Source organism: Protopterus annectens, chromosome 8.part0, assembly GCF_019279795.1.
Source record: "Protopterus annectens isolate FY-2018-M chromosome 8.part0, PAN1.0, whole genome shotgun sequence".
Lineage (NCBI taxonomy): Eukaryota > Metazoa > Chordata > Ceratodontiformes > Protopteridae > Protopterus > Protopterus annectens.
The window spans coordinates 1,367,551,723-1,367,569,368 of record NC_056741.1 but is presented as its reverse complement, the minus strand read 5'-3'; the positions used below and the strand labels follow the sequence as shown (position 1 = coordinate 1,367,569,368).

General features: G+C 40.9%; 1 protein-coding gene across 2 annotated transcripts in view; it reads right to left on the bottom strand.

Annotated features, from left to right (window-relative positions):
- LOC122809435 (transmembrane protease serine 13-like) overlaps positions 1-17,646 on the bottom strand; it is a 548,009-nt gene that overhangs the window by 121,423 nt on the left and 408,940 nt on the right. For both annotated transcript variants that reach the window (XM_044080945.1, XM_044080946.1), the window contains one exon: positions 17,114-17,276. In XM_044080945.1, coding sequence (XP_043936880.1) covers positions 17,114-17,276 — 163 coding nt within the window. The remainder of the gene's footprint in view (positions 1-17,113; positions 17,277-17,646) is intronic.

The window sequence follows — 17,646 nt, the reverse complement described above, 5'->3', positions numbered from 1 at the left end:
TAACTGTTTCTTCTTACCTACTTAATAGTGTACTTTTAGGAGAGCTTAAATTAATAAGCTAGTAAATCATTTTACACGCAGATACATTTTCTGTCAGTGAAACTGGACATCTATTTAACTTCAGCAGGTTTTGAACAGTGATGCTGCAATCTATATACACACACACACAGACACACACACAGAATCTTGTCAGCTTTCATAATTCACTTTCTCTCTCCAATCGCTCACACACACATACACTCTTCACCTTTCAAACCTGCATTCAATCACTTTCTCTCTCTGATCGCTCACACACACACACACACACACACACACACACACACACACACACACACACACACACACACACACTTCACCTTTCAAACCTGCATTCACTCACTTTTTCTCTCCAATCGCTCACACACACATACACTCTTCACCTTTCAAACCTGCATTCAATCACTTTCTCTCTCTGATCGCTCACACACATACACACTTCAACTTTCAAACCTGCATTCACTCACTTTCTCTCTCTGATAATACACACACACACACACACACACACACACACACACACACACACACACACACACACACACACACACACACTTCACCTTTCAAACCTGCATTCAGTGATTCACTCACTTTCTCTTTCCTATCGCATACACACACACACACACACACACACACACACACACACACACACTCTCTCTCTTACCCTGAGTAGTGCTCGGCATCTTCTGTTCAATCCATCCTCATGTTGCTGCTGCTGCCATTAATCCTGGGCCCAGCTCCGTTTCAGGGCTCGCTGTATCCCCCAGCCTGCTAATGCCATTAATCCCAGCTCCGTGAGCTCGCTATATCCCTGGCCCCTTTGCTGCTGCCATGAATCCGTTTCAGGGCTCGCTGAGTCAGCCTCTTCTGTTCCACATGTTGCATTCCCGCTGACTGTTAACTTAACCGCCAGCCAGCCGGAATGATGATGCGAGCTCCTTGAGCTCAATTCCGACTGGCTGGTAGCCTGACGGTGCTGACGTCATCGCGCACGTGATGACGTCAGCCCCGACAGCGCGAAAATTTTAAAAAAAGAAAAGAAAAATCAGAAATGAAGGGGTGCCAAGTTTGGCGGGCCGAATCAAAACGTTTAACGGGCCGCATGTGGCCCCCGGGCCGTAGTTTGCCCATGCCTGGATTACAGTCAGTAAATGCTGCTGCTGATGGTTGCAGTTACATGCGTCTTTTACTTCAAAATAAAATGAATTCAAATTCTCTTCTCCTATCCACTTTTTAAGGTAATAGCATCAGTAAGTGCCCCAATTTGAAGCCTTTTCTTTAACTATTTTTGTTTCCCCCATTTCTGAAGGTCATATGCTGAGAGTTAATGAGTGGAAAGTATTCCCTTACATCATGATTACCCTTCTGGCATCATATATTTATCCTTTTACCTGTAATGCTACCATGACGCGATGGTATGAGGACAACTTCATTGTGTATGCTCAATTGCTGCTTAGCAGCTAGAGAGCTATTCCTATAGGGACCATGTAATAACTTCCTTTCCATTAGATGTAGCAAGACCTCAAGTTATAAATGTTGTATTACATTTTATTTTTGGTTATCACATAGAGAGTCAACAATCGGTGCATGTGTAGTTCAATAACTTAGAGCCTGACAGCCTTGGGATTCCTGCAGAAAAGGAAACACAGACAATCTAATCTATTACATTGTTTTGGTGGTCTAAAGTCTAAAATTTTAACTCTGTATCAGATCTTTTATTCATTTGATAATCGGGTATACCCACTGAAATACTTAAGTCCTTCTATAGTGACAGAATTGCTGGTAATGGATATCACTACTTATCAGAGGCAAGATGCCAAAATGCATAATGTTGAGATAAAGAAAATAAAGGCAGCACATGACAGGAATATAATCTACATGGATGAAGAACACTGATTTACACAGTATGTAGAAGTCCATTTTGTAATAAAAACAAAGAATGCAGACAATCATTCACTACGAGCAGGATCAGTTACATTGGTCACAATCAGCAGGGAAGCATTGATGCAATGAAGCTAGTGGTCACTAATGGGACAGCTACAGTGATTCAGTTATGTACAAGACCTTGAGCAGGATCAGTTACACTGGTCACAATCAGCAGAGGTGCAGGGAAGGCAATGGTCACTAATGGAACAGCTACAGTCACTATCTATGGTACCTTTAGCAGGATCAATTACATTGGTCATAATAAGCAGAGGTACAGTGAAGCATTGATGCAATGAAGCTAGTGGTCACTAATGGAACAGCTACAGTGATTCAGTTATCTACAAAATCTTGAACAGAATCAGTTACACTGGACACATTTAGCATTGGTGTAATGAACCTAATGGTCAGTAATAGAATAGCTACAGTCATTAACTATCGGTAGTACCATGAGCAGGATCAGTTACACTGGTTTGGTCAAAAAGCTAATGCTCACTGGTGTTGTGCAAAAAAGTGTGTAGGAAGGCAGTGCACAAAGCAGGGAAGGATAAATCAATAACAAAATACAGAAACAGATAAGGAGGGACTGATGATACAACCAAAGATTAGGAGCTGCCAGTTACAGAAGGGGCAGGGCCAAATCAGCATTGAGCCAGTCCATCTCTAGCATTATTTTAGCATGCATGTCTAACCATTTATCAATCCACTAATCCCTTCATTTAGTTTCTAAATCTGCAAAGAATGAAGGCAAGTTGAGTGATGAAGGGAACTGATTCCACATTTTGGAGGTAGCCACAGTGAGGCCACTACTGCCACATCATTATGGAGGATACATGGACCATTATAAAGTAACAAAGCATCATGTGACCTGAGGTCGTGGCACAGAATGGGATGCAGTGACATCAGCCTATTCTTTACATGATTTCGTGAAGAGGAAGCAGTGATACACACAGTTGGATTCTGTCTGGAAAAAAATGAAGGTATAGTCTCTGCCTGAAGCAGTGACAGACGAGGGTGCTCTGATGATGAGGCTGCAATAAACCTGACCACATAGTGGTAGAAACTTTCACCTGCAGACATGTCTGCTTAAGGTGTTAAAGAGCTATAAAGTAATATAAACAACAGCTTATTCACGACAGTTCTGGATTTATTATCTAGTTACGGGAAAATGGGCAATCCTATATAGCAGAACAAATTTGCAGTGGCCTTTATATCTACTTAACTGTGCAACTGAACATGAGATCAATGACAGCTCTTTATCCAGAATCTGCCAGAATTTTCAAAACAATTTAGCAGAACTGCCAGGAGCCATGAAAATGCATGTTTTTTTTTTCTTTTAGGAACTGTCACTGGCAAAGAGGGTGCAGTAGATAGGAGGTTCTTGGTTTAATATAGGCTAGGAGAAGGCTGTCATATGTTAACATCTGCTGCACATTCAAGAACCAGTTTTTTTTTAATTTCTCCAAATCTTTGGGTTTCTAATACCATGACAGGGATGTATCCCATTCTTAAGTCAAAGTACGATTAAAGTTCATGAAATTAGTATTGTTTCAATCTTTGATGTCAGCCAAAAGTGCTCTTTGCAACACCTGAAATGTGTCCAGTAATGACTCCATCTGCAATTCGTATGGGGTGACATGTATTGGTAACATATCTAAATATGACTGTAGATTCTTTTTTATAAGACCCGTTGCTCCTACTACTATTAGAACTGTCTGGGTATCTTTCTTCCACATTGCCCTCATTTCTCCTGATTGACTTTGCTTCTCTCTGTAAGCAAGACACTGTAGTAACTGGGTGTGGTGATTTCAATGATCAATACTTTTGTCTTCTATTCATGGACCACTATATCTGGTTTTCTAGCATCTATCTTTTGAACTGTTGGTAATGGATGACCCCATGTGATGTAAACTTCATAATTTTCTATGATGCTTTGTAGCTCATGTTTCCAGTGTTTTTCAGCCACTTCAGTACCGTACTGTTTGCACAATCCCCATTGCAACAGTCTTGCCACATTATTATGCCTTTCAGTACACCTTCTATCATTAGTATGTCACAACCAGCAATAAGGTGTGTGACGGTTTCCAATTCGGTTTTATAAAACCTACATTTGGCTGTTTCTCCCACATGTTCAATGGACTTTGTAAACCAGCATGTACATAGCCCACTGTTCTGCCTCCCCTGTCTGTGCATAGCAAGTGTAATCTTCTAATCTGTAGCAAGATGAATTGAGAAATTTACTCACCACCACAGATAGTGTTAGCAGACAGTGACTCAATCGAAATGATACCTGTGGAGACCGTTAATAGCTCAATTTCCAAACTGTGCAAATCTTAATACAAGAAATCATTGCAAATATGTCAAATAATGATGCTTTGACACACTCCAGCAATATACATGTGGCTGCAATGGAGTCTAACACACAACTGACGAAAATGGGGGAGAAGGGAGGAGTTAACTAACAGAGCTAGGCTACATACAGGAGAACAGCTAGGACAAAATACAAGAAAGGCAATTTCTTAGCTGAACAGTAAATACATAAGCATGTGTAACATGACACTCCCCACCTGAAATAATTAGATTTCACCAAACAACAATAACAATAAACATTAAGTCCATGATATATTTGGGACATCTTTATCCTCTGGAACCTGAAAAACAAGAGGGAGGGGAGAACAAGAGGATAAATGCAAACATCATAATGAATTCTTGCTGTTGCCAACACCTCTGAAGACTGGGCAAGCAGGAACAATGAAAGTTCAGGTAGCAGAATCTTTCCATGTTTCCCATCTTCGTTGTTTTTCTCTGGGGAGAAGAGCATCCCAAGCCACATTTTCAGAAGTGAGGTATCTTAATAGTATCTTGCCCTGAATGGTAAAGGGTGCTATGAAGCCCAGTGGGTCATAGATGCTGTTTACTACAGACAAAACTTCACATTTGGTGAAGGGCTTGTCACAAGCTGACATCTGAAATATGAATGAGTCTTGCTTGACATTCCAAAGCAGACCAAGGCTGCGTTGCATGAAGATAATATTAGAACCAAGTTCAAAGTTCTTTAGACTGTCAACACGGTCCTCAGAATGAAAGGCTCCATTTAGTTGACACTATTGGAGACTATCTTGTGAAGTCTGAGATTAGATAACAGTCAGCATAGCTTGAGTTCTGGCAAGGAGATTGATCGTTTCTTCCTCTGTGGAAAATGATTTAAGCCCGTCATCTACATAAAAGTTTCTTTCAACAAACTGACATGCATCAGACCCAAATTCCCTTTCACCATATTGGACAGTTCTTTTCAAACCATATATTGTGAAAGCAGGAGATGAGCTGCTACCGAAAACATGTCCCTTCATTCGATAGTTTATGACCTTGTCGTTGATATCATTATTGCGGTACCACTGAAATCTGGGTTAGTGTCTGTTGTCTTCACGAACAATGGAACATTTGTTGGATGTCAGCCATTACCGCAGTCAATTCTTGTCTGAAACGGATCAAAACCCCATTTAGAGTATTGTTTAGATTAGGCCCTGAGAGGAGGAGTTCATTAAGAGAAACATTTTCATGGCGAGCACTCGAGTCAAAGACGACTCTGATTTGGTCTGGCTTACAAGGGTGATACACACCAAAGCATGGAAGGTACCAACATTCTTCCCCTTTCTTACGGGGAGGTGCAGGTTCAGCATGATCTCTATCAAACACCTTCTGCATGAAGTCAACAAAGTGCTCTTTCATTGCAGATTTCCTGTTTAGGGTGCATTCTAGTGAAATAAACTGTGACTCTGCAAGCTGCTTCTTTTATGGCAATGTCATTCTTGGGGGATGGAAAGGTAAGGGTATCACCCAGCTATTGGAGTTATCCTGATAGATACTTCACTCATAATTTTCAAGAATTCCTTATCTTCCCTTTTGGCTGCCAACTGATCATCTTCACTAGTGGTATCAAGCACCATAATGCCAAGATTATCATCCCAGGAGTCTAAGCCATAGTTGTAGCCTTGGATGACTTGCTGTGGCTTACCATTACCGCATAACCTTTCCTTTAAACAATAGTGATGAGGACAGGGTTTAAAACAAGTATTGCATCCATTTGGAAGAACATGTGTGTTGAAGGAAGTAACCCTGTTAGGTCTCCTGACTTTATCTAAACAGACATTACCTATGACAACCCAACCTAGGTCTAAGCATTGGGCATATGGAGCATTGTTTGGGCCATTGATATATTCACATACCTTGTGCACCCTCAGTACGTCTCTACCAAGCAGTATCAGGGTTTCATCATCTTTATCAAGGGGTGGTATTTGACCAGATACGGCCTTCAAGTGAGGGTGATGAAAAGCAGCTTCTGAGGTAGGGATCTCTTGCCTGTTAGTTGGAATCTGGTTGCACTCAATGAGAGTGGCAGTGGAATTTCTAGGTTGCCATTGAGAGGAGCCATGATAAGACTGCTAGCTCTCCTACCAGATACTTCTGTAATGCCAGCACAAGTGCCCAGAGTGTAAGACAAGGCATCCTCTGTTATGTTGAGTAGGTCAAAGAACTCTGATCTTGCAAGAGACTGATTACTCATCAAGAATAGTATACAGTCTTATAGCTCTTTCAGGATGACCCTTGGGATATACACAGACCAAGCATATTTTTGCACAAGATTTGTCACTGAGTCCCTCTCCACAGACTTCAATACATTTGGTGGGAACTGGAGTAAGAGCCACTATTTGTTCTATGTTTTCCCCACCTTTGCCTCAGGAGGGTTAACCGTGGATGGGGTAGAAGTATATTGAAATGGATGAAGTGCTTCTACATGATCATCACTGTCACATTCTATGCATTTGATAATGGCTTTACAGTTCTTAGCAACATGCTCGGTAGAAGCACAGCATTTAAAACATACCCCAAATTTCTTAAGAAGCTCTTTGCATTCTTGCAGGGTTTTTTTCTGAAGTCAATACATTTTTCTGAGTGGGTAAGGTTTGTTATGTATGGGGCATTGGCGATTTGGGTTTTCAATTTTCTTGCTTTGATCATCCTTGCTGGGAACTGCAGAAGGTGTAGGTAAGACATCAGTCTGTTTAACTGATACCGGATCTCTGCGGTCTCTGTGTGAGCTGCACAAGTTTGTTGGCTTAGAACAGGGTAGACCTGGAGCGTGGATATCTCAAAGGAGAAGCTTGAGTCATTCTTTGTCTCTGCAATTTTCCTGATGAATTCACAGAAGAAGGAAAATGGGGGAAAGGATAACTTTGTTTCCTTGTACTTTGATCCAATTGTTGTCCATTTTCCTTGGATATCATTTGGGAGTTCTGAAACTATCGGGTTAACCCCATGAGCAGTGTCCAGATAACTGAGGCCTGGAAGGTGTAAGTCTTTCTTGGCTAGCTGAAGTTCAGAAAGGAGGTCACTAAGCTCTTGAAACTTTAGATTGTCCTTGCTAGATATCTTCGGGAAACTTTGCAGCCTCTTGAATAAAGCATCCTCAATGATGTCAGGGCTGCCAAAGGTATGTTCCAGTCTGTCCCAGGCAGCATTAAGACCCACAGCCAGGTTAGCAATATGAACAGCCTTGAGATGCTTAGTACATTCAGAGGAGCTGGCACCAAGCCACCTGATGAGCAAATCTAGTTCTTCGGTAGCTGTAATGTCCAGATCACCAACTGCAGACTTAAAGGTGGATTTCCAGCCTCTGTAGTTCTCAGGTCTGTCGTCAAACCATGTGAGGCTAGTTTTGAAGAGATCTTTGAAAAGCATGTACTTTACAACCTGTGACACTTTTGTGTCTTTGGGCTTTAACTGAGGAGCTGTTGGTTGGACAGAGTTGATCACATTAACAGTGACACCATTGCTGAACGACATTGGGACGTACAGTGGTGCAAGAGCATCAAGCTGAGGAATTGGCTGAGAGTTCAAAAGTGCAGGAGCTTGCAATGGTGCAGAGGCTTGGTTGACAGAAGGCTGGTGACTACCTCCATAACATGGTAGGCTAGCTTGAGCAGGGCTAGGTGTGTCATACTGACCATGGTTGAGAGGTACTGCAGCAGTAGTCACTGGGAGTAATAGTTTTGAGGAAGTGTCTCTGGCTTTGGGAGCATCAGATAAAATGGAATGCTTGCTGCTTTGGTTGAACACATAGTCTGTAGTGCATTTAAGATAACGCTACGTGTCCACTGGACCTATGCTGTCTCTGTCACTGCCACTAGCAGCCTGCTCTAGAACTCTTAACCTTGCCATAGCTGTGGCATGTTCACACTGTTTTTCTAAGGTCTCTATTTTAGCCCTTTTGCGGATAGCTTCAGCCTGCCTTTCTACTTCTCTGTGTGCAGCTTCTGCCTCTCTTTCTGCTTTTCTGTGTGCAGCTTCTGCCTCTCTGGGGGCAGCTTCCACATCTCTTTCTACTTCTCTGCATGCAGCTTCTGCTTCTCTTTCTGCTTTTCTGTATGCTGCTTTGGCCTCTCTTTCTGCTTCTCTGCATGCAGCTTCTGCTTCTCTGTGGGCAGCTTCTGCCTCTAACTGAGCCTTCCTTTCTGTGAAGGCTGCTTGAATCTTGGCAACTTCTGCATCAGCATGGGCTTTAATAAGCTGCTCGCTCAGTGCGGAAGATCTAGACTGTAAAGACCTACTAGATCTGGTGGAGTGTCTGGGTAGATGCAGAGTGATGGGATCTGGATTCATGGAATTGTGTAATTCTAACTTCAGCCTTAGTCCTTGTTTGTAATGCCAAACTGTCCCTGTCAAGATTAAGCTGATCAAACCTGTTTAGTTCTTCTTGTGCTTCCTCAGTGTTATACCTCTGTAATAAATTGACATATTTTATGCATAGTCTCTGTTAGCTTTGATAGGTAGCAATAAATTGCTCGAGTGCACCCTCTAACTGCAGTGCATCATAAGCAGGTTGAGAGAGGATCATGAGTCAGCAAGATTGGATAACAATTCTTTCCTGTCAGTCTCATAATTCTGTTTTGCCTTCCATGTAATTTAGAGATGCGTTTTGCTATTACACTTAGGTTAGGGATTTGATCTTGGTCTGCAAGAAATTCTGCATCTTGCTGTGTATCAGCCTCTGCTGAAAGTGTAGTGCTTTGTGGAGACATTGTGCTGGTAATAAAACAGTTAATGCTAAAGTATTTTCTGGGACTTAGTAATGGTAGTGTCATGTTTTATTTACATTTATAGTTGGTAACCTCTACTTAGCTGTTCACTGGCAGTTAGTATATTGTGTGAATTGTTTGTTCTTGTGTATAAAATCAATAAAAAATGTATTGGAAAAAAGTATTTTCTGGGATAGAGAAAAGTATCAAAAATGTATAAATTCTGAGCTAGCTGGGTTTGCAGGGCATTGGTTTGCAAGAACCCAGGCAGTGCAGAAAATGTCACTTTCAGTTTTACAATGCTGCAAGCATGGCTCAGGGAAGAATAAAACAGCTTCTCTGAAGATATATGCAGTGCCTACAACAAAATATGTAAAACAATCCTTGCAACAATCACTGCTGAATTGCTGACTCACCAAAGAATTATCTTGCTGTCATGTACAAGCCCAAGTGAGCAAACAAATCCTTAGGACACAGGCCTACTCTCTAAACTTAAAAGGCATTAGAACATCTTTCAATGGCTGCCCTGTGCTCTGGGACTTCCTGAAACTTCCATAATCTGCCAAACATATCCACACTTTGTAATTTATGATTAAGCAACAAAGAACTGTATAGGTACAGGATGCAAACTTGTTCTCAAATTGCACTTTCAAAGTCCATCTACAGGACCCCACTGAATATTGTAAGTGTTCAATACGTTATTTGACTGTTCTGCCTCCCTTGGCTGTGCATAGCAAGTGTAATCTCCTAATCTGTAGCAAGATGAATTGAGAAATTTACTCACCACCACAGAGAGTGCTAGCAGACAGTGACTCAAACAAAATGACACCTGTGGAGACCGTTAATAGTTTAATTTCCAAACTGTGCAGATCTTAATACAAGAAATCATTCCAAATAAGTCAAATAATGATGCTTTGACACATTTCAGCAATATACATGTGGCTACAATGGAGTCTAACACACACCCCTGAAGAAAATGGGGAGAAGGGAGGAGTTAAAAGAGTTAACAGAGCTAGGCTACAGGAGAACAGCTAGGACAAAATACAGCAAAGGCAATTTCTTAGCTGAACAACAAATACACAAGCATATACAATATGACACCCACTATCGTGGGCTGCCAATATTAACCTTTCATCTCTTGGTTTGAATTCGCCTCTACTTAACCTTTCCTGCATTCATTCCTGATCATTATGAGGTTCTTCCAGAAGTTTTCTATACTTGCAACTATATTTATGCATTTTCCACATTTCTTGCCTTCTCATCTGGTCCTTCACCTTATATTCTTTCTTTTGTTTTTTAGCACATTCAGTTACTGCCTGATTTTTTTTCTATTTCTGGTTTGATTTCCATTCCTGCTTGATGCCGATATGCTTCTGCTAGATTAAGCAGAGAAGTCATCTTAGATTTATTCGCCTTATGTTTCAAAACTTTCACTATGTTTAGGTCTTGTGAAGTCAGCCGATGTATCTGTGGAGTCCTACGACTGCAGATCTATACATGTAATCAATTTCAAGGAGGCCCATCCCTCCTTCGGAATGGGGAATATATGATCTTGGTATATACTGATTTTTATAAATCATTTGGTGAGCATGAAGCATCCTTCTTTGTTTTCCTATCTAATCTATCCAGCACATTTTGGGGACAGTCAGTCACTCCAAAACTGTAAATTAGTACTGGAAGAGCAAATTGGTTTACAGCTTTAATTTTGCTCTTAAGATGTCAATGTTGTTTTCAGGATTAATTTAAGCCTTCTAAAATATTCCTTACTAAGTTTTATTCTCATTTGTTCATGTTTTATTGTTGATCCTTCAATTCCCAAATATTTATACACTCCCTCTTGCTCAAGTTCTTTTATATCACATTCTTGTCCCAAACTGATGTTTTCCTGGTGCTGCAGTTTTCCTGCTTTAAAGGTTGTTTTTCACATTTAGCAAGATTTATCAAAGCCTCTTCTGTAGTGGGTTTCAGATGAATTTAAAGTACGTGTGAATAACAGCAGGACAGTATAATAGTCATACTGCAGCAGATGGCACTAACTAAAGACTTGCTTTTGTGTCACACATGAACAGATGGAATAACATGGGTCCAAAGACAGGGCCTGTGAGTGTGAGACAATACCACTGATATAAAGTCCAGCCACTTAATCTACTGAGTTTTGGTATAAATGTATGAGTTCATCCAGTAATTAGTGTTTATGTCATAGCCACTCTTCTGAGCTGCAATGTGCCACAGAATCTATGACCTTAGTACAGTCTGGGAACATAGCACCAGTGAACTACCCCAGCCACATAATCTATGCCCCAAGTACCAGTGAACTACCCCAGCCACAGAATCTATGCCCCAAGTACCAGTAAACTACCCCAGCCACAGAATCTATGCCATAAGTACCAGTGAACTACCCCTGCCACAGAATCTCTACCCTTATTACAGTCTGGTAACATAGCACTAGTGAACTACCCCTGCAAAGAAGCTATGCCCCTAGTACTAGTAAAGTCTGGGAATATAACACTAGTGAATTTCCCCAGCCACAGAATCTATGCCCTTAGTACAGTCTGGTAACATAGCACTAGTGAACTACCCCTGCAAAGAAGCTATGCCCCTAGTTCATAGGTTCATAGGTTCATACTAGGCTATCTGCCCGAGGGCATTTACAAGCCTAGCCCATAGTTTTGTGGCTTACGTCACCCCTTTAGTATGGGGAACTATACCCATTATTTTGCTGTGCCTCTGTTGAGCAGTGACACTGAGGTAATCCCTGGGGTATATCTGCGATCTCCCATCCATTGGTCAAGATTTCTCTTGAACAAGGCCAGCGAGGTGCTCTGCCTCACATATACCGGGATTTTATTCCACAGCATAGGGAGTCTTTGGGTGATGAATCTATCCCTCCAGCACGTCCTATTAATAGCCGTGTCGAGGTTTAAGTCTCCGCCCTTGTGGCTCTGACGGATCTAGATTTTTGAGGTGAAGCATATTCATCAAATCTGGGTTTGACATGGCCTTGTATGTTAGGCAAAGGTCACCTCTGAGCAGCGGTAGCGACTGAATAGAGCTGGAGTTCTTTCAGTCGGGCAGCATAGGACAGATGTTTGAGACCCTTTATCCTTTTGGTGAGGAACTTTGTGGCCTCTCCAGCTGCTGCAAGTGTCGGGTCAGATACATTCGAATGGGGCATTGTACTCAATCATTGGTCTGATGAGTGATGAGTATAGGGAGACTATGACCTCCCTTGATCTAGATGAGAATCCCTTCATGATAAGGTGGGCAGTGTAGAAGGTCTTCCTAACTACTTTAGCTACATGGGTGTCGAATGACAGACTACTATCAACCTGGGTCCCCAGGTCCCTGATAACTTCTTCTGTACTCAGTGGATTGCCACCTATTTGGTAGCTAGGGGTAACCTTGTTTTTCCCAAGGGTATGACTATGCATTTTTGGCATTTAACTTTAGGCCATGGCTCTGGCACCAGTTATCCGTTTCTGTGAGACCCTTCTGAAGGATATCTGTGTCAGATGTGTTTTCTACTATGGCCCAGTTTGCAGTCATCTGCAAACTTTGTCAGCCATAACCCTCCTGTGTTTGCTTGTACTTGGAAAAGTAGATGCCAAACAAGAGTGGGCCCAGGACTGAGCCCTGTGGTACACCACTTGTGACAGGCTTTGAGTCTGACATGGCGCCAGCAACTCTGACCCTGTGGGTTCTGTCACTCAGCCAGTTTGCAACCCATCTTGTGATGTATGGGTTAACATTTAAGCTGATGAGTTTTTCAATGATACCCGAGTGGGGTATTGTATCAAAGGCCTTCGCCAGATCGAGGTAGGCTGTATGGACTGCCTTTCCCTCATCAATGGCTTTGGTGACTGTTTGAAAAAGTCAACCAAGTTTAGAAGGCATGATCTGCCTTTGACAAAGCCAAACTGGGATGGATCCAAAGTCTGCAAATTCCCTATGTCTTTATTTATGAGGTCCATTATGATCCTCTCCATGGCTTTGCAGATAAGGCTTGTCAAGCTAATGGGCCGGTAATTTCCAGGGTCGGTGGAGGCACCGCCTTTGTGAAGTGGGACCACAGTTGCAGTGCGCCACTCCCTGGGTACGTATCCAGAGGTAAGACTATGATTAAACAGCTGTCCTAGTACTAGTAAAGTCTGGGAATATAACACCAGTGAATTTCCCCAGCCACAGAATCTATGCCCTTAGTACAGTCTGGTAACATAGCACTAGTGAACTACCCCTGCAAAGAAGCTATGCCCCTAGTACTAGTAAAGTCTGGGAATATAACACCAGTGAATTTCCCCAGCCACAGAATCTATGCCCTTAGTACAGTCTGGTAACATAGTATCGGTGAACTACCCCTGTCCTTATTTATTCATTTTTGTTAATTGGGTTAATCTCACTGATGGGGGCATCTTTTACAGAAATGACTAAGTAACACAAGTTCTACAGAACAAGCAGAGGTTTAATTGTTTTCTATAGATAATCAATCTAAGCCGAATAACATGGAAAGAAACTGTGGTATGCAGAGGAAAGCAATGTAGATTTTTCTCAGACAAAATCCAGCAGCCAGTAGCTAACTCCAGCACCTGAAGACAAGTGGTAACCACACTAATTATTTATATAACCATACCAGTCTTCATACCACCCTCCATTCCACTGTCAAAAGGACAAGGACCATGAATGTATCTTATTACTTTTAGTGCCACACTATTGTGTAATGTCACAATAAATATATGTGGAAGAGTCATATGCATCAAAGAGTAATAACAAACACTGCTTTTGTAGTAATTTAGTCAGATGACTTAACATTAACACTGAACAGTGGCATCATTAACTACTACCTCTATATATGAAGTCAGTGATGTCATCGTTTATGAGACACTGCTCCTTTCAGTAGTCTCAGCAGTTGGTGCAGAGGGTTAAGGCTGTGAGCTGTAGTTCTTGTAACACAAGGTTTGATTCCTTTAGTCCTCATGTGCCTACAGAGTGATCTTGAGCAAGGCACTTAACCAGACATTGCTCTGGGTCACCCCTAAAAAGGGACAGTGTGCCCAGGGGGCCTACCTGTTATTATTAATTATTATTGTTATTATTATTACCATCAAGTAACTTAAAAGAGTAAACTATTGTCTTCTGATGGTAGAAATTTTTGGAAGGGTTAGTGGGAAGTTTAAAATTTTGCTAAGGATCTTGACTTACCCTGGCAGTCAGACATTTCTGGACATATTCAAAGACATGATAAAGGGGCTTTCTCCAGTTTGGAAAGATGGCAGTAGGTATATATGCAACTGATTCACAATTCCTGAAAAGGCAGCTGGAATAATGTGGGGAAGTCATACAGGGCAGTGTGCTGAGACTGCAAAAGTCTCATGATCAGAAACTGAGCTTGGAAAGTTGTCTTCACAGAGAAGAAACAGTGAAGAAAGATTTAGTTCCCTGAAAAATTATTTCTTGTCTGTTAATACTGAAGATTGCATAAGCCAAAATAAGAATTTTATGCTTCAATAATTCACCTGCTACACTTATATTAGAGCTACCTGCTTTTATTTTAACAAACAGGACACCAGAGAGCCCTATTGTTACATTTCATCCAATCTCTTGGACTCCAGTGATCCAAACTGCTTTGGACATAAAATGACAATATATGATTATAAAATAAATGGTCAAATCATAAAATATGATACCATGATTAAAGATCTAGGGACAATGATAGAAAACAAATCAAACTGTGGCCAGTATGTATCTGCGGAAGTCAAAAATGCATGTTTTTTAGTTTGTCTAATTGTAAACAGAAAGCTTAATCATTATAGGGAGACCATTGTATCAGTTCATACTCCACTAATATGACCCATTATTGGATACAACACTAGGTTTTGTAGCACTCAAGCAAGCTGCCTTAAACAACTTGAAATGGTAGCATCCCTTAGTAGAAAAATCTTAGGGGTGAAAAATTTAAAATATTTAGAAAGACATCAGTAATTGCCATTATGTTGTTATTCTTGTAGGTTACTTACAGATTATCTCTCTGTCTAATTTATAAGGGGACATCTGACCCAGTTCCACTTGAAAGTCTATGGTTTTAATGCACTCCTGGGGATCTAACAGCAGATCAGGGAATCTAATATGAAAAATAAATGTACATAATTGAAAAAAGTGATAGATGCATTACATAATGGCTCCCAAGATTACAGAATAAGCTTCCCCTTACAATTAGAAGAAAGCAGCTACTGACTTTTCTCAAAACTAGTCTTGATGTTAACATGTCTGGGTTATAATAGCTAAGCTCCATGAAGGTCAGTAGGTTGTAAGCCTGATAATCAAACCTATGAATTCCTTAGTAACGGTCTTATAAAAAATGAAGCATACTGATAGAAATTGATAAGGAAGTGACCAACAGTAAAATGAGAACATTGTTGTTTGAGAGAAAAACTATTATTTTCTTTCACCCTAATAACCTGCTTTCCTGTCATTACCAAGAAGCTAAGCTTAGAGTAGTTTTCTTGGGTTTATTGGCTAATCAGCTTCTGAAAACTTGTAGAATTTGGTACTGGAACAGTGAGCTTAATTCAAGGCAACAGATACTGATACATACTTATTTGTTAGACTGATAGCAATGGGTGTAATAACGTTTTTCAACATGGGAAGATGTGGGGTTAATATGCAATAAACAAGGTGGAGACATGTACAGATAAATTCTGGCACATTATATACTTAATACTCATACTGAAATTGCAGGCAAAGTAAAATCTTGTTCGGTGGCTATAACATATAGCGTTTTACTCTATAATGGGTCATATTAGTGGATTGTGAATATAAACCAACTGACAATGCATCGAGTTTTACTCAGAAAAGAAATGAGAGAGGGAGAGAGAGATATTGAAGAGATATATGGAAACTTAGGCTGTCACCACCATACAGAGGCTCACAACTGGCTGCTGATTTAAGGCATCATCCATAACAATGTATTCTGATTAAAATGATGCTGTTTGACTTACAAATGTCAAATTGTGATCACCCTTTCGAAATCATGGGCCACAGACAATCTGAAGAAATTGTTTACGGCATACGTAAAAAGCTTGTAAACAGTCTTATTGAGGGAAAAAAAAAAATATATATATATATATATATATATATATATATATATATATATATATATATATATATATATATGGGTTCCCTACGTTAGACCGACAGCTTGGAAAATCGACACTCAAAACATCGACGCCAGAAGAACGAAACCTCAAAAAAACAAAAGTTCACATGCCCAACACACCACAATCCCGACACGTAATAAAACAAAAAGTTCACTGTTACACACAGCACAAACACAACACAGACATACCAACAACCTAAAAACCTACACTACACCTTACACAAAACTATCTATGCACTAACCTTAACCCAAACCCTAACCCTAAGGTCCATAACTATCGAACACTCACCTTACCCGCCTCCCTAACCCTAAGGTCCCTAACTATCGCACACTCAACTTACCCGCACCCTAACCCTAAGTCCCTCACTATCACACACTTACCTTACCCGCACCCTAACCCTAAGTCCCTCACTATCGCACACTAACCTTACCCGCACCCTAACCCTAAGACCCTCACTATCGCACACTAACCTTACCTGCACCCTAACCCTAAGTCCCTCACTATCGCACATTTACCGGGTCACACTCACAAGTTACCCCTGTCGGTGTTTTCGCTGTCGGGATTATGACTTGTCAGTCTTCTACTTCGTCGTTCTTCTGGCATCGGTGTTTTGCGTGTCGATCTTCCGTGCTGTCGGTCTAATGTAGGGAACCCATATAATATATATATATCAATCCTTAGCAAATCACAGTTCAACTAATATAGTTTCCCCTCTGTATCTCATTATTTTTGATCCATAAAATGGTTTCCATTTTGCTTTAAGCACTACACAAGATTTTAAAAAGCTGTTAAGGATTTAGCAGTAAAAAATAAGCTGAAAACCATATTCAAAATACATTTTCCAGACTTTTTGAATCTTACACAGTACTAGCAAAGCTCAGTGACCATTTAAACTTAGACAGAGGTTATGGACACAATAGCAGAACTTACTCAGGGAAACAGTGGGCAGCTGTGACCACCCACTGAGGAGCAATTATTGTTCCACCACAGACATGTGAGTTAGCATACTGCAAGCTAATCTGCCATGGCCACTTCCCCTGTGCAGCAATAACACCGCCGACAATCCGAGAAGTACTCTTACGAGTTCCACAGTCTGAGGAAATAAACAATGAAACAGTTAGTATGAAGCATTATTAATCATCAAGTCTCATTAAATACATGTTCATTAACTATTAATCCTTCATCTGTACCTCTGACAAACATGAAATACCCCATCTGTGACTCTGATGACCCAGGTTCATTTACCATCCCAGGTGCTAGAAGGCTGACCATGAAATCATTTACTATCCCAGGTTCTAGAAGGCTGACCATGATGGGACAAAGTAAGGGTCTTGCAATTACTCTTACATTGGCTCAGTCTTTTTCTTGGGAGGATATGATGTCCATTGTCTCATTTCTCAGCCATTACTGTAAGTGATCCAGATCAAGCCCATCATGCCAGCATGTTTTTATAGAGAGGTAGG